Genomic DNA, 25,410 nt, shown 5'->3' on the forward strand with positions numbered 1-25,410 from the left:
ATAGGCGACGTTCCGGGCAATTACCCTATTCGTCACACGTCGAGATGCGATGGAGATGCCGGGGCAACGAGTAGCTACTGCACTCCACGCCGGCTGCCTCGCGGTGTATCGCGCCGCTCTGGTGGACGAGTCCAGGCCGCGAGCCCAGGGGTCCCCAACCCCCGGGACGCGGAGCGCTACCGGCGCGTGGCCTGTTGGGAACTGAGCCGAACAGCAGCACGAGGTGAGGGCGGTGAGTCCGCGCGTGGCCCGCCAATTACACTGGCCAACAAAAAAAAAACGTTTTTTTTCTGGCCTGGACTTTTGCAGCTGTTTTAGACTAATTTCAGGGTGCTGATTCCAAATCTAATCTCAGATTTTCTCTATCACATCTCATTTTTATGCTATCGGCATACCCCATTTTCATTGATTTTACCCAAATTAACTCTGTCACTTATGATTGCAAGTTGTTGCGAGTCAGTGACTGCTTTAGTGTTAAAATATGGTGCTGTATTTTTAGGATAGTGTGTTTATAATATCATTTTATGTAGATATCCACATTTAATATTTTTCTTCTGCAGTTTTTATTGAAAATGCAATATTTGATATCTCAAAAACCTGATGTGATAGACAACAACTGATGCCAGATTTGGAATCAGCACCCCAAAATTACCTTAAAACCGTTGGAATACCTTATGCCAGAAAAAGTGTGTTGACCAGTGATATATATTATTTTATTATTGACCACTTCCATCCGCGCCTCTTCCCCGCACTGTGCACGTGTCTCAGTGTCAGTGTTGGTGAGCCCACGAGCTCTAGCCCCTAGTAGACAACATGAGTCAAAAACAAACGTCGCCGGAGAGCTTCTTTGAAAAGGGGGAAAGACCCAATGATGACCCCCCCCCCCGGTCCGTGGTCCCTGGTGTGATAGAGGTTTGGGGGCCGCTGCTCTAATCCACGTCGTCCCAGCTCGCCCTCCTCAACTCGGCCTCTCGGTCCGTGTGTCTCTGAAGAAAATCGCAATTGGCCGAATCGCCGCCCATTCAATGTTATATAATTATATTGTTTTTTTTATTAAGGCCACACACGCAGAGAGAGAGAGGGGGGAGAGACACGCGGGTTGTTGAGTGAGGGGGGGGAAATATCCGAGGGCGAGAGAGATGAGGCCCATCGATAATTGTGCCATCGCTGAGACGTGAGGGGGGTGGGTAGAGGGGTGGGGTAGAGGGGGGTGGGGTAGTGGGGGTGGGGGGGGCTGGGGTGTGGAGGGAGGGGTGGAGACAGGAGGAAGCAGATAAGGGGCAGTCGGGGTCATCCTGGGGTCCGATAAGACCCCCTCGCCCCCCGCGCGTGTTTGTGGTGGAGGGAGCCCCGCGGGTCCCACCGTGCCCTCGCCCGCCCCCCCCCACGCGCTATCTGCGCCACCATCGACCCCCCCCCCCGCCCCGTGCGGCACGCGGGTCACCATCACGGCCGTGCGTCGTTATCGTCGTCATCATCGTGGGGCCCGTTATCATCATCGTCATCATCATCATCGTGGTCGTCGTCGTCATAATCGCTGTCCTTGTTATTGTCATCGTTGTTTGTGCTCGTGCCGGGCGCGATGCCATCTCCACCCGCGGCGCCCAGCCCGCCCGCCCGCGGTCCGGTCGAGGCCGGCAGGCGGGGAGAGGCGAGCGGTGGGTAGCGGCGCGGGTGACGGGGGGAGAGGAGAGCGGTGGGTGACGGGGGGGAGGGGATGCGGTGCGTGATGTGTGGCTGGCTCGGGTCGCGGTGCGGGCGTGCGGGTGGCCGCCGCGTGGCTGGCTGGTTCGTTAACCGCATGGCTGAGTAGCTGGATAGGTCAGTAGCTGGACTGACTAATTGGCTGGCTGAGTCAGTAGCTGGCTGAGTCAGTAGCTCGCTGGCTCAGTGGGTCGCTGGCGCATTTGGCTGACTGGCTCAATAGCTGGCTCGGTCAGTATCTGGCTGGGTCTGTAGCTGGCTGGCTCAGAAGCTGACTGGGTTAGCAGCTCAGTGGCTGGCTGGGTCAGTAGCTGGCTGGCTGAGTATCTGGCTGGCTGAGTATCTGGCTGGCTGAGTAGCTGGCTGGCTGAGTGGGTGTTAATGTGACTCATTGGCTGGGAGGTGACTGGCTGGGTGACTTACTGGCTGAATGACTGACGGGGTTGACTTACTGGCTGAGTGACTGGCTGGGTGTTTAGCTGACCGAGTGGCTGGGTGACTAACTGGTCTGACTGGTGCAGGTCAAAAGCGTTTACAGCTCTGAAGCCAGTCGTGGGAATTAACTATTGTTGACTATTTTTATTATCCCAGGGTGAAGGCCAACTGTGTTACGTAGCTCTTTTAGCATAATCAACCTGGCCGCAAATGATAGCTCAGCGAAGTGGTCTATAATGTGAACATTTATAGCAGCCAAATCGCATGATTTTTAATGTGGAGAGAAACACCGGAGGACCCGGAGAAAAATCCACGCGACCACGGGGAGGGAGAGAGAGACACCGCAAACTCCAAATACACAGCAGCAGGCGTCAGGGTCGGGGTCGAACCCACGACCTCCTGTATACCAGGCGGGATAGTTAACATCTCGAGGGTGGGCAAGTCTGTGCAGGAGACCTGCGGTGTTGACTTGCAGTGACTGATATAAATTGGTGATGGTGCTGATAGATAGTGCTGATGGTGATGGTGCTGATGGTGATGGTGCTGATGGTGATGATGGTGCTGATGGTGATGGTGCTGATGGATAGTGCTGATGGTGATGGTGCTGATAGATAGTGCTGATGCTGATGGTGCTGCTGGTGATGGTGCTGATGGTGATGGTGCTGATGGATAGTGCTGATGGTTATGGTGCTGATGCTGATGGTGCTGATGCTGATGGTGCTCATGGTGATGGTGATGATGGTGGTGATGGTGCTGATGGTGCTGATGGTGCTGATAGTGATGGTGCTGATGGTGATGGTGCTGATGGTGCTGGTGTTGATGGTGCTGATGGTGATAGTGCTGATGGTGATGATGGTGCTGATGGATAGTGCTGATAGATTGTGCTGATGGTGCTGATGGTGATAGTGCTGATGGTGCTGATGGTGCTGATGGATAGTGCTGATAGATGGTGCTGATGCTGATGGTGCTGATGGTGATGCTTCTGCGAGTGCTGTCGCTGTCCATCCAGCAGTGGATGAAACAAGTCGCCCTCGCCACGAGCACTGCTCAGAGGCACCGCGTGGCGGACGCAAAGTGCGCAGCCATTGCGGGGCTGGTGCCTGCATCGTCGTTGTGTGGGCGAGCACAGCGTGCATAACAGGTGCTACAGGTTGCTGCAGACATACACAGCGCAGTGCTGCACGTCGATGTGCCGTGTGGCAATTGCACGTCCACAGGTCCACGCTCTCACGCATTCCCGGACGTGCTGAGGTGCGGGTCTAAGAGCTGCCCGCAACCCACGCGGTGTCCCGCAGAAGCCCTTATCCAGCAGTGGATTGAGTTCACTTCACCCGGCACCCCCCCCCCAGCACAGTCGAGACCCCCTCCGCCTCGCGCGGTTGTCAAGCCCAGGGGGAGGAGCCCACGGCAGCCTCCATAAACCCACTCCCTCCCTTCTCCATCCCTCCTCCCCCTCCCTCCTCCTCCCCCCTCCCTCCTCCTCCCCCCCCCCTCCTCCCCCCCCCCCTCCCTCCTCCTCCCCCCCCTCCCTCCTCCTCCCCCCTCCCTCCTCCCCCCTCCCTCCCACTCCCCCCTCCTCCTCCCTCCTCCCCCCTCCCTCCTCCCCTCCCCCCCTCCTCCTCCCTCCTCCTCCCTCCCCCTCCTCCCCCCCTCCCCCCTCCCTCCTCCTCCCCCCCTCCCCCCTCCCTCCTCCTCTCCCCTCCTCCCCCCCCTCCCCTCCTCCCTCCTCCCCCTCCTCCTCCTCCCCCCTCCCCCTCCCTCCTCCTCCCCCCCTCCCTCCTCCTCCCCCCCTCCCTCCTCCTCCCCCCTCCTCCTCCCCCCTCCCTCCTACCTCCTCCTCCCCCCTCCCCCCTCCCTCCTCCTACCCCCTCCCTCCTCCTCCCTCCTCCCTCCATTCTCCGTCTCCATCCTCCCTCAATCTCCTCCCTCCTCCTCCCTCCCCCTCCTCCCCCCCTCCCCCCTCCCTCCTCCTCCCCTCCTCCCCCCTCCCTCCTCCTCCCCCCTCCCTCCTCCTCTCCCCTCCCCCCTCCCTCCCCCCCCTCCCTCCTCCCTCCTCCCCCTCCCTCCTCCTCCCCCCCTCCCTCCTCCTCCCCCCCTCCCTCCTCCTCCCCCCCCTCCCTCCTCCTCCCCCCTCCTCCTCCCCCCTCCCTCCTACCTCCTCCTCCCCCCTCCCCCCTCCCTCCTCCTACCCCCTCCCTCCTCCTCCCTCCTCCCTCCATTCTCCGTCTCCATCCTCCCTCAATCCTCCTCCCTCCCTCCTTCTCCCCCCCTCCCTCCTCCCCCCTCCTCCCCCCTCCCCCCTCCTCCCCCCTCCTCCCCCCTCCCTCCTCCTCCCCCCTCCCTCCTCCTCCCCCCTCCCTCCTCCTCCCCCCTCCTCCCCCCTCCCTCCTCCTCCCCCCTCCCTCCTCCTCCCCCCTCCCTCCTCCTCCCCCCTCCCTCCTCCTCCCCCCTCCCTCCTCCTCCCCCCTCCCTCCTCCTCCCCCCTCCCTCCTCCTCCCCCCTCCCTCCTCCTCCCCCCTCCCTCCTCCTCCCTCCATTCTCCGTCTCCATCCTCCCTCAATCCTCCTCCCTCCCTCCCTTCATCTCCCTCCCTCCTCCCCCCATCCCCCATGCCCCTCAACCCTCAATTATCCTCCGCCCAGCCTCCTCCTCCTCTCCCCTGCTCCTCCCCCACCCCCTCCCTCACCGCACGCCCCCTCCCTCCCTCCTCCACCTCCTTCCATCCTTCTGTCTGCATGGCACGGGGAGTTCATAAAGTCTACCCGGCCCGAGACGGGGGAGTCGCAGAGCCGGTGGGAGCCGGGCGAGAGAGAGAGAGGAGGAGAGGAGAGGAGAGACACGGGGTGAGTGAGATCGCAGGGCGCGTGGGGGAGAGACGGAACCCTTCACGAATGTCGTGCGAGCCAGACGGACGTTTATATCCATGCGTGAGAGAGAGAGAGACAGTTGCAGAGTCTGGCGAGACGCGTGAGAGTCGGAGTGAGACACAGAGAGAGGGAGAGAGTTGTGTGGGGAGAAGGAGGGTGAGAGATCGTGACTGAGAAGTGTTCGCGAGACGCGCGCGTGATTGTGCGCGCTCACCACTCCTCTTTACATCACTAAAACACTCCTCCTAGCGCCAACACTCACTCGCACTCGTGAACACCCTACCAACACACACTAACAGAAAGACAAAGATCCCCACGTATAGCCTTTAACAAACTGTTGGGGGCAAGTGCCGCTGCTCGCTAGCACTTATGACAGACACTAACACAAAGACACACTCACAGACACACACACATCGATGCAGACACACACGAACACACAGATACGCACAGAGGCAGCGTGACACACACAGAGGCAGAGAGACACACTCTCACAGACACACACATAGATGCAGACACACTCACAGACACACACATAGATACAGACACACACATACAGGCAGATACACACACGCACACATACACACAGAGGCAGAGTGACGCACACGCACTTACGAACACACACGCACTTACGAACACACACGCACTTACGAACACACAGATACACACACTGATACACACACATAGACAAACACAGGCAGTGACATACAGAGGCAGAGTGACGCACACGAACTTACGAACACAGATACACACACACACTGAGACACACACATAGACACACACAGAGGCAGTGACACACAGAGGCAGAGAGACACACGCAGTTACGAACACAGATACACACACACACTGAGACACACACATAGACACACACATAAACACACACAGAGGCAGTGGACACACAGAGGCAGAGACATACGCAGTAACGAACACACATAGACACACATAGACACACAAAGACACACATATACAAAAACAAAGACCCCCCTGTAGCCTTAACCGACTGTTGGGGCAAGTGGTGTCAGCACCTGTGAAAGCCGGCACGGCACACGAGGGGGTGGGTGGCCAACACCACGCCCGGCCGCCTTTGTCTCCCCAGTGGCAATGTTTTTAAACGTAGCAATTGGTACTCAATTGAGGCTGAGTGGACCTAGGGGTGGCGCAGGACCGGTTCAGATAATCGTCACCGGTGTTGGTCATGAGCGGGAATCTAACCCGGGTACATACACACACAGAGACACCCACAGAGAGACACCCACAGAGAGACACCCACAGAGAGACACACACAGAGAGACACACACAGAGACACACACAGACACACACAGACATACACACAGAGACACCCACAGAGAGACACACACAGAGACACACACAGAGAGACACACACACAGAGACAGACACACACAGACATACACACACAGACACACACAGACATACACAGAGAGACACACACAGACATACACACATAGAGACGCACACACATAGAGACGCACACAGAGAGACACACACACAGAGACACACACAGACACACACAGACATACACAGAGAGACACACAGACATACACACACAGAGACGCACACATAGAGACACACACAGAGACACACACAGACATACACACAGAGAGACACCCACAGAGAGACACACACACAGAGACACACACACAGAGACACCACACAGACACAGACAGACATACACAGAGAAACACACACAGACATACACACACAGAGACGCACACAGAGAGACGCACACAGAGATACATAGAGAGACACACACAGACACACACAGACATACACACACAGAGACACACACAGAGAGACACACACACAGAGACACACACAGACACACACACAGAGACACACACAGACACACACAGACACACACACAGACACACACAGAGACACACACAGACACACACACAAAGACACACACAGAGACACACAGACACATCGGAGGCGGCCAGGCGTTGCATCACACCAGCATGTGTCTGTGTGTGTGTTTGTGTGTGTGCCTGTGTGTGTCTCTGTGTGTGTCTGTGTGTGTCTCTGCGTGTGTCTTTGCGTGTGTCTGTGTGTGTGTCTGTGCGTGTCTCTGTGCGTGTCTCTGTGCGTATCTGTGTCTGTGTGTGTCGGTGTGTCTGTGTGTGTCTGTGCGTGTGTCTGTGTGTCTGTGCGTGTGTGTGTCTGTGTGTGTTTGTGCGTGTCTGTGTGTGTCTGCGTGTGTGTCGTTCGTACCAACACCGGTGGCGATTATCTGAGCCGGTCCTGGGCCTCCCCTAGGTCAACTCAGCCTCAAATGAGTACCTGGTGCGGTGTGTAAACATCGCCACTGGGGAGACAAAGGCGGTCGGGCGTGGTGCTAGCCACCCACCCTCTCGTGTACCGATCCGGCCTTCATAGGTGCTACTCGCTAATAGCACTTGCCCCAACAGTCTGTTAAGGCTACACGGGGGATCTTTGTCTGTGTGTGTCTGTGCGTGTGTCTGTGTGTGTCTGTGCGTGTCTGTGAGCTCGCGAATTGATTCCTGTGGTTTTTTGTTCGTTTCGATCTCTGAAGAGACCAGGGGGCGCGTGATGACGGACTGAAGAAGAGGTGCCGTGACGAGGTGGACGAGCCCGGCATGACCATGCCGCGCGATGGGATGAAGACGGTGACGAGGATGACGACGAGGATGGAGACGACGCGACTCAGCCCCGCTCCCCGCTTGCGTCTCGCCCAGCTCCTCCCGCCGCTACTCCTCCTCCTCTCCCTCGTCCGCCTTTGTCTCTCCCTGGTGGCCACCGCGGGAGGAGCCGATGGGGGCGCGGAGTCGGCACTACCGAGGGTGCGGATGTCCTACAAAGGTGAGGGGTCACGCGGTGATGGTGGTGGTGATGGTGTATAGTGATGGTGCACACAGAGTGATGGTGGTGGTGATGGTGGTGATGGTGTATAGTGATGGCCCACACAGAGTGATGGTGGTGGTGGTGATGATGGTGATGGTGGTGGTGATGGTGGTGGTGATGGTGTATAGTGATGGTCCACGCATAGTGATGGGGTGGTGATGGTGGTGATGGTGTATAGTGATGGTCCACGCAGAGTGATGGTGGTGGTGGTGATGGTGTATAGTGATGGTCCACGCAGAGTGATGGTGGTGGTGATTGTGGTGATGGTGTATAGTGATGGTCCACGCAGAGTGATGGTGGTGGTGATGGTGGTGATGGTGTATAGTGATGGTCCACGCAGAGTGATGGGGGTGGTGATGGTGGTGATGGTGTATAGTGATGGTCCACGCAGAGTGATGGTGGTGGTGATGGTGGTGATGGTGTATAGTGATGGTCCACGCAGAGTGATGGGGGTGGTGATGGTGGTGATGGTGGTGATGGTGTATAGTGATGGTCCATGCAGAGTGATGGTGGTGGTGATGGTGGTGATGGTGTATAGTGATGGTCCACACAGAGGGATGGTGGTGGTGATGGTGGTGGTGTATAGTGATGGTGGTGGTGTATAGTGATGGTGGTGGTGTATAGTGATGGTGGTGATGGTGTATAGTGATGGTCCACGCAGAGTGATGGTGGTGATGGTGTATAGTGATGGTCCACGCAGAGTGATGGTGGTGGTGATAGTGGTGATGGTGTATAGTGATGGTCCACACAGAGTGATGGTGGTGGTGATGGTGGTGGTGGTGATGGTGGTGATGGTGGTGATGGTGTATAGTGATGGTCCACACAGAGTGATGGTGGTGGTGATGGTGGTGATGGTGTATAGTGATGGTCCACACAGAGTGATGGTGGTGGTGATGGTGGTGGTGATGGTGGTGGTGATGGTGGTGGTGATGGTGGTGATGGTGTATAGTGATGGTCCACACAGAGTGATGGTGGTGGTGATGATGGTGATGGTGGTGGTGATGGTGGTGTATAGTGATGGTCCACGCAGAGTGATGGTGGTGGTGATGGTGGTGATGGTGTATAGTGATGGTCCACACAGAGTGATGGTGGTGGTGTTGGTGGTGATGGTGGTGGTGATGGTGGTGGTGATGGTGTATAGTGATGGTCCACACAGAGTGATGGCGGTGGTGATGGTGGTGATGGTGTATAGTGATGGTCCACGCAGAATGATGGGGGTGGTGATGGTGGTGATGGTGTATAGTGATGGTCCACGCAGAGTGATGGTGGTGGTGATGGTGGTGATGGTGTAAAGTGATGGTCCACGCAGAGTGATGGTGGTGGTGATGGTGGTGAAGGTGTATAGTGATGGTCCACGCAGAGTGATGGGGGTGGTGATGGTGGTGATGGTGTATAGTGATGGTCCACTCAGAGTAATGGGGGTGGTGATGGTGGTGATGGTGTATAGTGATGGTCCACGCAGAGTGATGGTGGTGGTGATGGAGGTGATGGTGTATAGTGATGGTCCACACAGAGTGATGGTGGTGGTGTATAGTGATGGTGGTGGTGTATAGTGATGGTGGTGGTGTATAGTGATGGTGGTGATGGTGTATAGTGATGGTCCACGCAGAGTGATGGTGGTGGTGATGGTGGTGATGGTGTATAGTGATGGTCCACGCAGAGTGATGGTGGTGGTGATGGTGGTGATGGTGTATAGTGATGGTCCACACAGAGTGATGGTGGTGGTGATGGTGGTGGTGATGGTGGTGATGGTGTATAGTGATGGTCCACACAGAGTGATTGTGGTGGTGATGGTGGTGATGGTGTATAGTGATGGTCCACCCAGAGTGATGGTGGTGGTGATGGTGGTGATGGTGTATAGTGATGGTCCACGCAGAGTGATGGGGGTGGTGATGGTGGTGATGGTGTATAGTGATGGTCCACGCAGAGTGATGGTGGTGGTGATGGTGATGGTGGTGATGGTGGTGATGGTGTATAGTGATGGTCCACACAGAGTGATGGTGGTGGTGATGGTGGTGGTGATGGTGGTGATGGTGTATAGTGATGGTCCACACAGAGTGATGGTGGTGGTGATGGTGGTGATGGTGGTGATGGTGGTGGTGGTGGTGATGGTGGTGATGGTGTATAGTGATGGTCCACGCAGAGTGATGTGGGTGGTGATGGTGGTGATGGTGTATAGTGATGGTCCACGCAGAGTGATGGGGGTGGTGATGGTGGTGATGGTGTATAGTGATGGTCCACGCAGAGTGATGGGGGTGGTGATGGTGTATAGTGATGGTCCACGCAGAGTGATGGTGGTGGTGATGGTGGTGATGGTGTATAGTGATGGTCCACACAGAGTGATGGTGGTGGTGATGGTGGTGATGGTGGTGGTGATGGTGGTGGTGATGGTGGTGATGGTGTATAGTGATGGTCCACGCAGAGTGATGGTGGTGGTGATGGTGGTGATGGTGTATAGTGATGGTCCACACAGAGTGATGGTGGTGGTGATGGTGGTGATGGTGTATAGTGATGGTCCACACAGAGTGATGGTGGTGGTGATGGAGGTGATGGTGTATAGTGATGGTCCACACAGAGTGATGGTGGTGGTGTATAGTGATGGTGGTGGTGTATAGTGATGGTGGTGGTGTATAGTGATGGTGGTGATGGTGTATAGTGATGGTCCACGCAGAGTGATGGTGGTGGTGATGGTGGTGATGGTGTATAGTGATGGTCCACGCAGAGTGATGGTGGTGGTGATGGTGGTGATGGTGTATAGTGATGGTCCACACAGAGTGATGGTGGTGGTGATGGTGGTGGTGATGGTGGTGATGGTGTATAGTGATGGTCCACACAGAGTGATGGTGGTGGTGATGGTGGTGATGGTGTATAGTGATGGTCCACCCAGAGTGATGGTGGTGGTGATGGTGGTGATGGTGTATAGTGATGGTCCACGCAGAGTGATGGGGGTGGTGATGGTGGTGATGGTGTATAGTGATGGTTCACGCAGAGTGATGGTGGTGGTGATGGTGGTGGTGGTGGTGATGGTGATGGTGGTGATGGTGGTGATGGTGTATAGTGATGGTCCACACAGAGTGATGGTGGTGGTGATGGTGGTGGTGATGGTGGTGATGGTGTATAGTGATGGTCCACACAGAGTGATGGTGGTGGTGATGGTGGTGATGGTGGTGATGGTGGTGGTGGTGGTGATGGTGGTGATGGTGTATAGTGATGGTCCACGCAGAGTGATGTGGGTGGTGATGGTGGTGATGGTGTATAGTGATGGTCCACGCAGAGTGATGGGGGTGGTGATGGTGGTGATGGTGTATAGTGATGGTCCACGCAGAGTGATGGGGGTGGTGATGGTGTATAGTGATGGTCCACGCAGAGTGATGGTGGTGGTGATGGTGGTGATGGTGTATAGTGATGGTCCACACAGAGTGATGGTGGTGGTAATGGTGGTGATGGTGGTGGTGATGGTGGTGATGGTGTATAGTGATGGTCCACGCAGAGTGATGGTGGTGGTGATGGTGGTGCACAGTGTGATGATGGTGATGATGATGGTGAGGATGTAACGGTAGTGCAGTAGTTGGCACTGCACTCACTGAGTCTACAAACCAGCCCTGGGCCTCCCCTAGATCGACTCACCCTCAAATGGCTACCGGGTGCGTTGTGTAGTAAACGTCGCCACTGGGGAGACAAAGGCGGCCGGGCGTGGCGCTGCCCCCCCCCCCGTGCGCCGTGCCGCCCGTCATAGCTGTCCCTCGCTAACGGCACTTGCCCCCAACGCCCCCCCCAGTCTATACGGGGGATCTTTGTCTCTATCTCTATCCATACGCTGGGGCAGGGGTCGGCAACCAAAATAACAAGAAGAGCCATTTCTTTCCAATTCGGTACAAAATTCAGTATTTCAAGAGCCGCAATGCATCTGAGTACATACTGTACATACGTACATATCGTCAAGAAGCAGCCCGTAAAGAGCCGCATGCGGCTCCGGAGCCGTAGGTTGCCGACCCCTGCGCTGGGGCAAGTCCACCTGGGTGAGTGGTCAGACGGTGCGGGCGATGACCAGCAGCAGCAGCAGCGCGTGGGGGGGGGGGATGCCCCTGCCGATGTCACGATGGGAATCTTGTACTCACACCGCAGGAGGAAGCCGATGAGCTATAAAGCTATTTAATAACAGACGTGGCCAGTGCGGGGCACGCGGTCAGAACGTTACATTAAGAAACTAAATACACAAGAAAACTCGACACGAAGTGTAAAGTTCAGGAAAGGTAATTACGACACTTTGAACAAATATTTCTCTGTGTACACGAATGAAGCGTGATTATGTTGTTACCTTGCTCGGTAAGGCCCCACTGAGCTGCGTAGTTTATTTTTCAGAAGCGGCCTGGCCATCGCGAATGAGAGCTCTACGAAGTGGTTCATCATCATCGTCGTCATCATCATTATTGTCATCATCGTCGTCGTCATCATCATCGTCATCATCATTATCGTCATCATCGTCATCGTCGTCGTCATCATCATCGTCATCATCATCGTCGTGGTCGTCATCGTCATCATAATCATCGTCATCATTGTTGTCGTCATCATCAACGTCGTCATAATCGTCATCAAAATCATCGTCATCATTGTTGTCGTCATCATCATAATCGTCATCATCGTCGTCGTCGTCATCGTCGTCGTCGTCATCGTCGCGTGGTAAACGTACAGCTACGCAAAATCACCGAGATGACCAGACGCCCCGGGGCGGATTCAACCACCTCGCTCCCCCCGTAGCAAACTCCCTCTTCCAGAGACCCAAACCCCAAGTGACCATCAGCCGCACTGCTGCGCCGCGAATTCACAGTCCAGCGGGATCGCCACTGAGTGGGGGGGGGGGGGCGGCGAATCTGCTGTAGGGGGCAGCGCACGCGGGGCGAGGGGGCAGCGCGCTCCGCATTCTCCACCCACGGATGCCCCCGACCTCCACTGCCCCCACCCGTCGGTCCAGACGCCACCCCCCACCACCCCCCCCACCGCCCCCTAGTGTAATCGGGGCGAGTGGATCCACTTAGCGAGATGATTGCGCGCGAGCCGAGAGGAGGGGAGGGAGACGCAGGGGCGGGGGGCGACTCAACCCGGGGCCTCGCTCCCTCTCCCTGCCGAGGAATGGGGTGCACGAAGCGAAACACACAGCACACACACACAGCACACACACACACATCACACACACACACAGTACACACACAGCACACACACACAGCACACACACAGTACACAAACACAGCACACACAGTACACACACACACAGCACACACACAGTACACACACACAGCACACACACAGTACACACACAGCACACACAGCACACACACACAGTACACACACACAGTACACACACACAGCACACACACAGCATACACACAGCATACACACAGCACACACACAGTATACACACAGCAGACACACAGACGTGCAAAGACTCGCATAGAGACCCGTAGACTCGCATAGAGACCCATAGACTCGCATAGAGACCCGTAGACTCGCATCGAGACCCGTAGACTCGCATAGAGACACATATACTTGCATGGAGACCTATAACCTCGCATAGAGACCCATAGACTCGCATAGAGACCCGTAGACTCGCATAGAGACACATAGACTTGCATGGAGACCCATAGACTCCTCCACCCCCTCTTCCCCCCCGATATTCTGCCCCCTCTGTCCTTCACACATCTCCATTTCTCTCTCATCCCCCTCCCTCTCTCTCCTGTCTCCTTACAATCCTCTCCTTTCTCCCTCTCTGTGTATCCCTCCCTCATTTCAACTCTCCCCCCATCTCTCTTCTGCTCCTCCCTCCGTCACTCTCTTTCCCTCTCTCCTCTCTCTTCTCCATTCTCCTCTACCCCCCCTCTCTCTCTCTCGCCACCTCTTCTGTCTGTGTGTGTGTGTGTCAAGTGTAAAGTTACCCCTATCGATCACGGTTCCAAGATCAAATGTGCAGCAGCAGCAGTAGCAGCAGCAGCCGTATCCGCACCCCACGACCTTCTGTCGCACACAGACAGATGTCCTGCGGAAGTTGATATCGCAGAACTGCTTCCGAGAGACTCACTCGCGTGGTGACCTCTTCTCTGCACTCGGAGGGGGTGAGGGGGGTCACCGTGCCGTAGCTGTCACGAAGAGGTCACGGACAGCCACATCGTCACCATCGGCCGACGAAAGAACTTCATTCTCTTGCTGCCCTCTGTGGCTATGACGATGGTTATGACGATGCGAGTGATGATGATGATGATTGTGATCATCACAGGAGGAGTGCTGATGCTGATAATCATTTCAACGATGATCGCTGGATGGTTATGATGATTCCAGTGATGATGATTAGCCGAATTCTGCTCGCCAACAAATGTGGCGAGATGTTAACCACCTCGCCTGGTATGCAGGAGGTCGTGGGTTCGATCCCGACCCTGACGCCTGCTGCTCTATATTTGGAGTTTGCGGTGTCTCTCTCCTCGTGGTCCCGTGGATTTTTCTCCGGGTTCTCCGGTCGTTCTCTGCACATGTATAATCAACATCACGCGCTCACAGTGTTTGGCTGCTGGAGTATTGGGCTGCTATTATCAATTTCACTTCGTTGAGCTGCTGTCATTTGTGATGGGCAGGTCGCTTCTGAAAAAGAGCGACAGCTCAGTGGGGCCTTACCTGCTGAAATAAAAACAAAAGAGAGAGAGACAGCTTCATATCTTGATGTGAAGCTTTGGTGACTGCAGGAATCCATACTCTGGTTCTTTCGGTAAACTCACGTAGGTATAAAATAAAATAAATCACGACGTTTCGATCGAAACACAAGCGGTCATCCTCAGGCGGAAACAAATATCATCCAGCAGTGGAACTGCTGAACTAGTGAGAGAGCAGCTATAGCAATGCCTTGTTGTAGCTACTCTCCCACTAGCGATCGAAACGTCGTGATTCATTTCATTTTATAGCTACGTGACTTTACCGAAAGAACCAAAGAGTATCGATAGCTGAATAGTTTGGTATGTATGTTGAACTTGTCACGACAATGGAGCAAACCGTGGCAACCCTCTCCCAGACCTGCTGGAGTCGAACCGGTCGAGCACCTTCTACGGGTCTCGGGGTGGAGGCGCCGCCGTGCACAGCATGCTGCTGGATGAGTACCACGAACGACTCTTCATCGGCTCCCGCGACCTCGTCTACTCGCTGAGTCTCGACGCCGTTCACCAGGACGCCCGCGAGGTGACCACCTCGTCTGCCCGCGATTAATCGGCATCGTCATCATCGTCGACGTCATCATCATCGTCTTCATCATCATCGTCATCATCACCATCATCGTCGTCATCATCGTCGTCGTCGTCGTCGTCATCATCATCATCGTCGTCATCATCATCATCGGCTACGTCATCATCATCATCATCATGATCGTCATCATCATCGTCTTCATCATCGTCTTCATGATCATCGTCGTCATCATCATCATCGTCATCATCATCGACGTCGTCATCATTGTCTTCATCATCATCGACGTCATCGTCTTCATCATCGTCTTCATCATCGTCATCATCATCATCGACGTCGTCATCATTGTCTTCATCATTATCGTCATCATCGCTATCCATGGAGCAGATAGCCAGCAGTCGGTGCGTCCACTGCGACATGTCGTCATTTGGTGTCTCCACTTCCCTCTCGCTGGCCTCGAGTGCCGCAATTGGTTCAAGTGGTGCAGACATCTCCCTCTCTCCGATCCCTCTCTCCGATCCCTCTCTCCGATCCCTCTCTCCGATTCCTCCCTCGTGGGTGTTGGTTCGCCATCGCCCCGGGTAATCCCATCGCCCCACCCGTTCTCCGCTCTATCTCTCTCTCTCTGTCTCTCTCTCTCTGTGTCTCTCTCTGTGTCTCTCTCTGTTTCTCTCTCTCTCTGTCTTTCTCTGTCTCTCTTCCTCTGTCTCTGTCTCTCTCTGTCTCTCTGTCTGTCTCTTCTTTCGTGTTGTGCGCGCTGCATTTAGCGCCACAGCGCGTGGATTTATAGCGATTATTTATTTGCTGGTGACTTTGTGTTTTTCATATCGGAATCGCCTCCAGTGCTGTTGCTGCTGGCGGCAATACAAGTTGTTTAAAAGTCAAAGTTTCTCTGTCTCTCTCTCTCTCTGCCCACCGGTTATCCTCCGTCCTTGTGTCACTCTGCACCGGCACACACCACCCTGCCTTGGGTTGCCGCCTTCCACGCGGGCTGTCCCTCCGTCTCACCCGACCCCCTCCCGTCGCCTGGACGGGTCTCGTTCATCCGCGCCGCTCAGCCGCTCGCTCGCCGTCAGCCTCCACCGAGATGTCGTCTCTTCGATTCTCCTTCCCCCCTCCGCCCTCGGCGTCGAGTTACGTTGATTTCCACTTGGCGAAGTTTGGTGAAACTCAACATTATATGGTTGGGTATGTCGATTAGTTCTTGCGCGCAAAATGAATTGATATTAACGTCTTTGTGACAGCAGGAGAAAATAACTAAAGCATTCCACTTGGCGAAGTTTGACGAAACTCAACATTAGAGGGTTAGGTACGTGGATTGTTTTTGCGCGCAAGTTTTTTGTATATACAAACGTGTTCGTGACAGCAGGAAAAAATAAGAAACACAACATTTACTTTTTCAGGATGCTCATAACCAAGTGGTTCTATTTAGTGTTTTTTTTACAGTAACTTGAGAGTTATGTTTCGCTGTGCACGATTGCGTCATCCGCGGTGTGACCTTTTCACATTTTTCCCAACAAAAATTAGCTGGGACCGCGGCGCCGATCTTGAACGCTCACAGCCGCGCAGCTCATTTTCATTGTAGACATCGTGTCGTACTGCTGAAGGCCACGGAGGAATGAGCTTGCCGTTGAAAAAATTACGCGATGAAAATTTGGCCAATTTTTGCAAGGATGCGCCATAGGTTAGCGTGTCCATTAATTATTTAGTGCACTAAAGAAAATGTTAAATTCCCCAGGTCTTTGTTTTATTTTAATAATGTTGATACTAACGGCGGAATTGGAGAAATTGTCCACAAATCTGGCTGTCCGCCTGATGAGGCTGGTTGTAATTACCGGCGAAACGTCGTACTCTGATTGTAAATGTTGTAGCTTGGCTCTCCAACACACCGGTGTGCTGTACTAGTATACTACACTATAGACTACACTATACACTACACTACTATACACTATACACTACACACTAGTGCTGTACCAGTAACGATTTGGCACGTTCTGTTTACGTGACAACCCTTACTAGTTGGCTGTGTCGGGTGGTGGAGGGTTGAACGACACATTCATATATTTACCCGATCTAACCCAAAAAAACCTCTATTATGGACAATGCGGATGTTATCGGAGCGCCTTTGCCACAAGTACCGTGTATGGTTAATGCAGAACTTGATGCCTTACAATAGATGTCTGTGTGATGCATCACAATAGATGTGTCTGTGTGATGCATCACAATAGGTGTGTGTGTCTGTGTGATGCATCACAATAGGTGTGTCTGTGTGATGCCTCACAATAGGTGTGTCTGTGTGATGCATCACAATAGGTGTGTCTGTGTGATGCCTCACAATAGGTGTGTCTGTGTGATGCATCACAATAGGTGTGTCTGTGTAATGCCTCACAATAGGTGTGTCTGTGTGATGCATCACAATAGATGTGTCTGTGTGATGCATCACAATAGGTGTGTGTGTGTGTGATGCATCACAATAGGTGTGTCTGTGTGATGCCTCACAATAGGTGTGTCTGTGTGATGTATCACAATAGATGTGTCTGTGTGATGCATCACAATAGGTGTGTGTGTGTGTGATGCATCACAATAGGTGTGTCTGTGTGATGCATCACAATAGATGTGTCTGTGTGATGCCTCACAATAGGTGTGTCTGTGTGATGCATCACAATAGATGTGTCTGTGTGATGCATCACAATAGGTGTGTGTGTGTGTGATGCATCACAATAGGTGTGTCTGTGTAATGCCTCACAATAGGTGTGTCTGTGTGATGCATCACAATAGATGTGTCTGTGTGATGCATCACAATAGGTGTGTGTGTGTGTGATGCATCACAATAGGTGTGTCTGTGTGATGCCTCACAATAGGTGTGTCTGTGTGATGCCTCACAATAGGTGTGTCTGTGTGATGTATCACAATGGGTGTGTCTGTGTGATGCATCACAATAGATGTGTCTGTGTGATGCATCACAATAGGTGTGTGTGTGTGATGCCTCACAATAGGTGTGTCTGTGTGATGCATCACAATAGGTGTGTCTGTGTGATGCCTCACAATAGGTGTGTCTGTGTGATGCCTCACAATAGGTGTGTCTGTGTGATGTATCACAATGGGTGTGTCTGTGTGATGCCTCACAATAGATGTGTCTGTGTGATGCCTCACAATAGGTGTGTCTGTGTGATGCCTCACAATAGGTGTGTCTGTGTGATGCATCACAATAGGTGTGTCTGTGTGATGCATCACAATCGGTGTGTCTGTGTGATGCCTCACAATAGGTGTGTCTGTGTGATGCCTCACAATAGGTGTGTCTGTGTAATGCATCACAATAGGTGTGTCTGTGTGATGCATCACAATAGGTGTGTCTGTGTAATGCCTCACAATAGGTGTGTCTGTGTGATGCATCACAATAGGTGTGTCTGTGTGATGCCTCACAATAGGTGTGTCTGTGTGATGCATCACAATAGGTGTGTCTGTGTAATGCCTCACAATAGGTGTGTCTGTGTGATGCATCACAATAGGTGTGTCTGTGTGATGCCTCACAATAGGTGTGTCTGTGTGATGCCTCACAATAGGTGTGTCTGTGTGATGTATCACAATAGGTGTGTCTGTGTGATGCCTCACAATAGGTGTGTCTGTGTGATGCATCACAATGGATGTGTCTGTGTGATGCCTCACAATAGGTGTGTCTGTGTGATGCATCACAATAGGTGTGTCTGTGTGATGCATCACAATAGGTGTGTCTGTGTGATGCATCACAATAGGTGTGTGTGTGTGATGCCTCACAATAGGTGTGTCTGTGTGATGCATCACAATGGGTGTGTCTGTGTGATGCCTCACAATAGGTGTGTCTGTGTGATGCATCACAATAGGTGTGTCTGTGTGATGCATCACAATAGATGTGTCTGTGTGTGTGATGCATCACAATAGGTGTGTCTGTGTGATGCATCACAATAGGTGTGTCTGTGTGATGCATCACAATAGGTGTGTCTGTGTGATGCCTCACAATAGGTGTGTCTGTGTGATGCCTCACAATAGGTGTGTCTGTGTGATGCATCACAATAGATGTGTCTGTGTGATGCATCACAATAGGTGTGTCTGTGTGATGCATCACAATAGGTGTGTCTGTGTGATGCATCACAATAGATGTGTCTGTGTGATGCCTCACAATAGGTGTGTCTGTGTGATGCATCACAATAGGTGTGTCTGTGTGATGCATCACAATAGATGTGTCTGTGTGATGCCTCACAATAGGTGTGTCTGTGTGATGCATCACAATAGGTGTGTCTGTGTGATGCATCACAATAGGTGTGTCTGTGTGATGCCTCACAATAGGTGTGTCTGTGTGATGCATCACAATAGGTGTGTCTGTGTGATGCCTCACAATAGGTGTGTCTGTGTGATGCATCACAATGGATGTGTCTGTGTGATGCATCACAATGGGTGTGTCTGTGTGATGCATCACAATAGGTGTGTCTGTGTGATGCATCACAATAGGTGTGTCTGTGTGATGCCTCACAATAGGTGTGTCTGTGTGATGCATCACAATAGATGTGTCTGTGTGATGCATCACAATAGATGTGTCTGTGTGATGCCTCACAATAGGTGTGTCTGTGTGATGCATCACAATAGATGTGTCTGTGTGATGCATCACAATAGGTGTGTCTGTGTGATGCCTCACAATAGGTGTGTCTGTGTGATGCATCACAATAGGTGTGTCTGTGTGATGTATCACAATAGGTGTGTCTGTGTGATGCATCACAATAGGTGTGTCTGTGTGATGCCTCACAATAGGTGTGTCTGTGTGATGCATCACAATAGGTGTGTCTGTGTGATGCATCACAATAGGTGTGTCTGTGTGATGTATCACAATAGGTGTGTCTGTGTGATGCCTCACAATAGGTGTGTCTGTGTGATGTATCACAATAGATGTGTCTTTGTGATGCCTCACAATAGGTGTGTCTGTGTGATGCCTCACAATAGGTGTGTCTGTGTGATGCCTCACAATAGGTGTGTCTGTGTAATGCATCACAATAGGTGTGTCTGTGTGATGCATCACAATAGATGTGTCTGTGTGATGCATCACAATAGGTGTGTCTGTGTGATGCATCACAATAGGTGTGTCTGTGTGATGCATCACAATAGATGTGTCTGTGTGATGCCTCACAATAGGTGTGTCTGTGTGATGTATCACAATAGATGTGTCTTTGTGATGCCTCACAATAGGTGTGTCTGTGTGATGCCTCACAATAGGTGTGTCTGTGTGATGCCTCACAATAGGTGTGTCTGTGTAATGCATCACAATAGGTGTGTCTGTGTGATGCATCACAATAGATGTGTCTGTGTGATGCATCACAATAGGTGTGTCTGTGTGATGCATCACAATAGGTGTGTCTGTGTGATGCATCACAATAGGTGTGTCTGTGTGATGCCTCACAATAGGTGTGTCTGTGTGATGCATCACAATAGATGTGTCTATTTCATGTTGGTTCCCGCCGTACGTAGGATGACAAACTTAACGCAAAAAAGTAGTTCGAAATAAATTCGTTTTCAAGTTAGTATTGTGGTGGAGTGTACAGTGTATAGTGTGGTGTATAGTAGTGTGTCGTGTAAAGTGTATTGTAGTGTATACTGTAAGGTATAGCCGTGTGTGTAGTGTATAGTGTAGTTTGTATTATGTAGTGTATAGCATAGTGTGCGTAGTGTATAATGTTGTGTGTATTGTAGTGTATAATGTAGTGTATAGCATACTGTTCGTAGTGTATAGTGTAGTGTATATTGTAGTGTATAGTATAGTGTATAGCCCTGTGTGTAGTGTATAGTGTAGTGTGTATTATTTAGTGTATAGTGTAGTGTATAGCATAGTTAGTGTACAGTGTAGTGTATAGTTAGTGTATAGTGTAGTGTACGTATTTTGAACGTCTTCCACACCGCACGTAGGTGAAGGACAATCTAAAACACAACAACGACAACAACAACAACGACAACAAGCAGTTCTAAATAAATGCGTCACACTGCAATCCCACAGCCGACGCCACGATTGACGTCCCGGGACAGAAATAAAAAAACGCAAACGGCCGTCCGCTCGGGGAATCCTTTCAGTGCAAACGGCCTCTCCGGGTGACCGCTGCATCAGCTAATCTAGTTAGTGCTCAACACTGCCAATTACGGGATGAGCGGGATGGGTGATGGAGGATGGGCGTGGGGGGGGGGATCGTAGCTGATTTGATTGTGTCCACTTTGGCTCTCTCTCTCGCTCTCTCTTTGGCTCTCTCTTTGGCTCTCTCTCTTTTTTTCAATTTGTATTGTTATTTTAACCTTAGATGGGAAATCTGCAAAAACTAAACACACAGTTAATCATCAGACATTTACAAATTCATTTAAAACTACCACGTGACACTTGCAATTAAAACGGTAAATGGGGGGGGGGGCAGGGGGGGAAGCCAGGTAATATGGCCGTCTCCGCAAAGCACCAGGCACATAACGATGGTCGTCTCTCCGCTGTGCGTCGTTGCTATCTCTCTCTCTCGCTCTCTTCCTCACGCTCTCCCTCTCTCTCGCTCTCTCTCCCTCGCGCCAATGCCGGTGATGCGTGTGTGGTTCTTCGAATGCTGCAGGAGCCGGTTCAGCCGTATGCAACGGCGCGAACGGCGTCCTGCATTTCACCTTCTAACGAGCTCGATCGTCGAGCGCGGCGAGCGCCACCACGCGCCGCTTGTGGTGCGCGTGGCGCGTGCGGGGCCACGTGCCGCGGGGCGTGGTTTGTTTGTGACGTGCACGCGTGAAGCTGCATTTTTACACGTGGTTTGTATCGGAATCGGCTCCGGTGCTGTTGCTGCTGGTAGCAATAAAAGTGCTGTAAAAGTCAAAGTTTCTTACTCTCTTTCTCTGCTCTCTCTATCCCTCGCTCGCTCTCTTTCTGTTTCCCTCTCTCCTTGTGGTGCGTCGCGCAGATTCGCTGGGCTGCGCCGTCCTTCCAGAAGGAGCTGTGCCTCATGCAAGGCAAGGATGCGAAGGTGAGAGATGGCGCTGAGCCTCCCACAACCAAAAGCAATCTCACGAGACGATTGCTAAACTCAAACCATCGTCTATGTTGTTTTCATTATCAGGTAAGATGATCCCACTGAGCTGTGTAGCTCTTTTTTAGTGAGCGACGAGGCCATCACAAATGAAAGCTCAACGAAGTGGCTTATCACCATCATCATCACGTGGAAATTTACAGCGGCCAAACACTCTTAAACGTGTCGATTCCAAAAGTGGAGGAGGAAACCCGGAGGACCCGGAGAAAAAACCATGCGACCATGGGGAGAGAGAGAGAGAGAGAGACACGCACACTCTAAATATACAGCATGAGTTCGGGTCGGGAGGGAACCCACGACCTCCTGTACACCAGGCAAGGGAGTTAACATCTCTATAGGGAGAGAGAGACGCCAACTCCAAATATGCAGCGGGGGGCAGGTCGGGATGGAACCCACGACCTCCTGTACACCAGGCGAGGGAGTTAACATCTCTATAGGGAGAGAGAGACGCCAACTCCAAATATGCAGCGGGGGGCAGGTCGGGAGGGAACCCACGACCTCCTGTACACCAGGCGAGGGAGTTAACATCTCCTAGCCATCGCGGCGCTCCCTCCCCTCTCGAACGGTCTGGTCGGCCACCACGGTCGCATCCGAGGGATGCAGAAGAGGCAGAGGAGCGGCGGCGTCGAGGGCGCGGGATTCCGTGGCGCCACCCAACCACGTCGCCACCGCTCACCAAAATAAACCCTCCCCAGCCAACACACCGAGGTTCTTGCCTTTATCTAAATCTTCGTCTTCCTGGGCTTTGTCTCCTGTGGGTGTCGAGGCTTCTGCTGCTGTTTACATTCCGGCCGCGTCCGTCAGCCCGCAGTGGCGTCGGGGTTCTGAACTGGTTTCTTTATTTCTTCCCACCGGATGCGCTCTCTGTCTCTCTCTCTCTCCCTATCCTTCTCTCCCTGTCTCTCTGTCTCTCTCTCTCTCTCTCCCTATCCTTCTCTCTCCCTGTCTCTCTGCCTCTCTTTCGGTTGCGAGCCGAAGAAGAGGAGGAGACATGGTCGGTCTCTGAGTCAACGTGTTTTGTTGTTGTTATGTCTCTTTGTGCAGCCAGTTTGCCACAACCGCCGCCGCCGACTCCGCCATGCGGATGTCGAGGCACGCGACTGCTTGTCCCCGCGACCTCTCAAAATAGTTTTTATTTTATTTCGGTTTTTCCGGTAACCGCATGAATGAAACCGGTTAACAGCACCGATGGAGGCATCCCTAGCGGTGAACGGGGGCCGTGCTTAGCATCATCAACCGAGACGGTTGATGCGATTCTACCTCCCGGCGTGGCAATTTGGAACATACTGGAGCCAGTTTCCATTGTCCCTCCCACGCCATCTGTCCTCCACCCAGCCGCACAAATGTGCTCACCGCGGTAGATCGGCGGAGGCTCGTGTGCGGTGTGGGGTTAAAGTGTTGGTCCTCCCACCGCTCCCGACTGAGATTCCACTGGAATCAGTTGCCGGTTCCTGGACTCCATCTCTCACTCGCTCTCTCGCTCGCTCAAAGCAGTTAAGGCGACACTGCTTATCCCATCTGGAACGAAGTCAATAAAATGCGGGCGATGTCTCTTCCTGTTGTACCGCGTCCGGTCTCTCTGTCTGTCTGTTGTGCTGTGTCTGGTCTCTCTGTCTGTCTGTTGTGCTGTGTCTAATCTCTCTCCTCCGTCTGTCTCCTCCATCTCTCTCGCGTGTCCATGACCGGCAGCGCTGCGCCAACTTCGTGCGGGCTCTCCACCGCTACAACCAGACGCACCTCGCGGCGTGCGGCACGGGCGCCTTCCACCCCACCTGCGTCTTCCTCAACGTGGGCCACAAGGCCGAGGTGAGAGGGCCGGTGGTGAGGCCACGGTGGGGGTCGGAACAAAGTCTCGGTGAGGCCCCGGTGAATGGCTCTGGGTGAGGTCCCAGGTGAGCGGCTCAGGGTGAGGAGGACAGGTGAGGGGCTCAGGGTGAGGGGGCCGGGTGAGGGAGCCCTGGGTAAAGGTCGGATGCCGGGGTGCGGTGAGGCCGGGATGAGACTCGGGTGAGGCTTGGGGGTGGTGTGGAGTCAACTTAAAACGATGTATTTCACCAGCTGCAAGGCCGCACTGAGCTCGCTCTATTGTAGCTCTTTTGCACAAGCGACCTGGCCATCACAAATTATCTCGACGAAGTGGCCTATCGAGTAAGGCGAGGGTGACGTTCCTAGCCGGGGGGCCAGGTGGTTAGCAGAGGCCTGAGACGTGGCCTACAAGGCCCAGGTTGGACCCACATCTGTAGGTGGTTGGGGGGCAGCAGCAAATCGGGAATTTTACGGCAAGGATTTGGGGGCAGGAAACTTTGTAGGTTTGGGATAGAACGTGGCAGAGAAGCGTTGCAGAGATAATCAAGTAGCGGAGGAGGTTGTGATGGGCGGTATACATGGGCAGGGTGGAGGAGGATCGGGTAAACAATTTAAGAGATTGGGCATAGGAGGAGGATATTGTGGTGGGTGGGACGTGTGCGCAGGGTGGTGGAGGGAGAGCCACCGAGACGGGCATCAGAGTGGCACCCGGGCATCTGAGGCGCAGGGGGAAGACCTAAATCCAGACGGCGGTGGCCGTGGCATTGGTGATACAGCAGGGGGCACAGCTGGTGGTGCATCTGCCGTTCATCTCAGTCGGCCAACCCATGGCACCTGCTGGGTCTGTCCCGTGACCTCCTCGTCAGCGAGCCTTCGACACTTCACGCGATAGCCTCAAAGTGCACCCGGCCTGGCACAGGCGCCGTGGTGACGCCGCCGTCACTGTGTGGCGAATGGCCGGGTTTTTGTTATTGGTGGTGAGACTGTAGGAGCAGCGTTTGGAGGTCACGGGTCAATTGCACAGCACTCCAGGGGGGGAGGGGCAGCGGGGGTGGGGGAGCCTTGGCACGAGTGGATTTCGTTTTGACATTGAGCAGCTCTGATCGTTTTTCTCGCGGGCAAATTGAGGACACTTGCGTGGTTGACGTTAGCGAGTGGTGGCGGTGGTGGGGGGTCATAAAAACTCGCCGTGCTTTGTACCACGCGAGCCGCGCGCGGGCCGGCGTGCGTGCCACGATGTTTTATTTTGTATCATATTCTCTCTCTTTTTTTCATTCTGTTGCATTACTTCGTTGTTTCATCAGGAACACGTCTTCAGGCTGGAAGCTCAGAAGGCCGAGAGCGGCCGAGGGAAGTGCCCCTACGACCCCGAGCAATCCTTCACCTCCACGCTCGTCGGTGCGTTGAGGAGCGCACCAACACGCCCCCCGCTCGCGCCC

The 25,410-nt window shown here is 53.4% G+C and overlaps 1 protein-coding gene across 1 annotated transcript in view; it reads left to right on the top strand.

Moving 5' to 3' along the window:
• Positions 1-4,826: 4,826 nt before the first annotated feature.
• The window catches only part of LOC144731698 (semaphorin-3E-like), a 47,081-nt gene continuing 26,497 nt past the window's right edge, over positions 4,827-25,410 (top strand). The window contains exons 1-6 of the mRNA XM_078612875.1: positions 4,827-4,982; positions 7,555-7,841; positions 14,935-15,098; positions 22,040-22,102; positions 23,855-23,971; positions 25,276-25,369. Coding sequence (XP_078469001.1) covers positions 7,619-7,841; positions 14,935-15,098; positions 22,040-22,102; positions 23,855-23,971; positions 25,276-25,369 — 661 coding nt within the window. The 5' untranslated portion in view covers positions 4,827-4,982; positions 7,555-7,618. The remainder of the gene's footprint in view (positions 4,983-7,554; positions 7,842-14,934; positions 15,099-22,039; positions 22,103-23,854; positions 23,972-25,275; positions 25,370-25,410) is intronic.

The sequence above is a fragment of the Lampetra planeri genome, chromosome 40, assembly GCF_965212315.1.
Source record: "Lampetra planeri chromosome 40, kcLamPlan1.2.h2, whole genome shotgun sequence".
In the NCBI taxonomy this organism is placed as follows: Eukaryota; Metazoa; Chordata; class Hyperoartia; order Petromyzontiformes; family Petromyzontidae; genus Lampetra; species Lampetra planeri.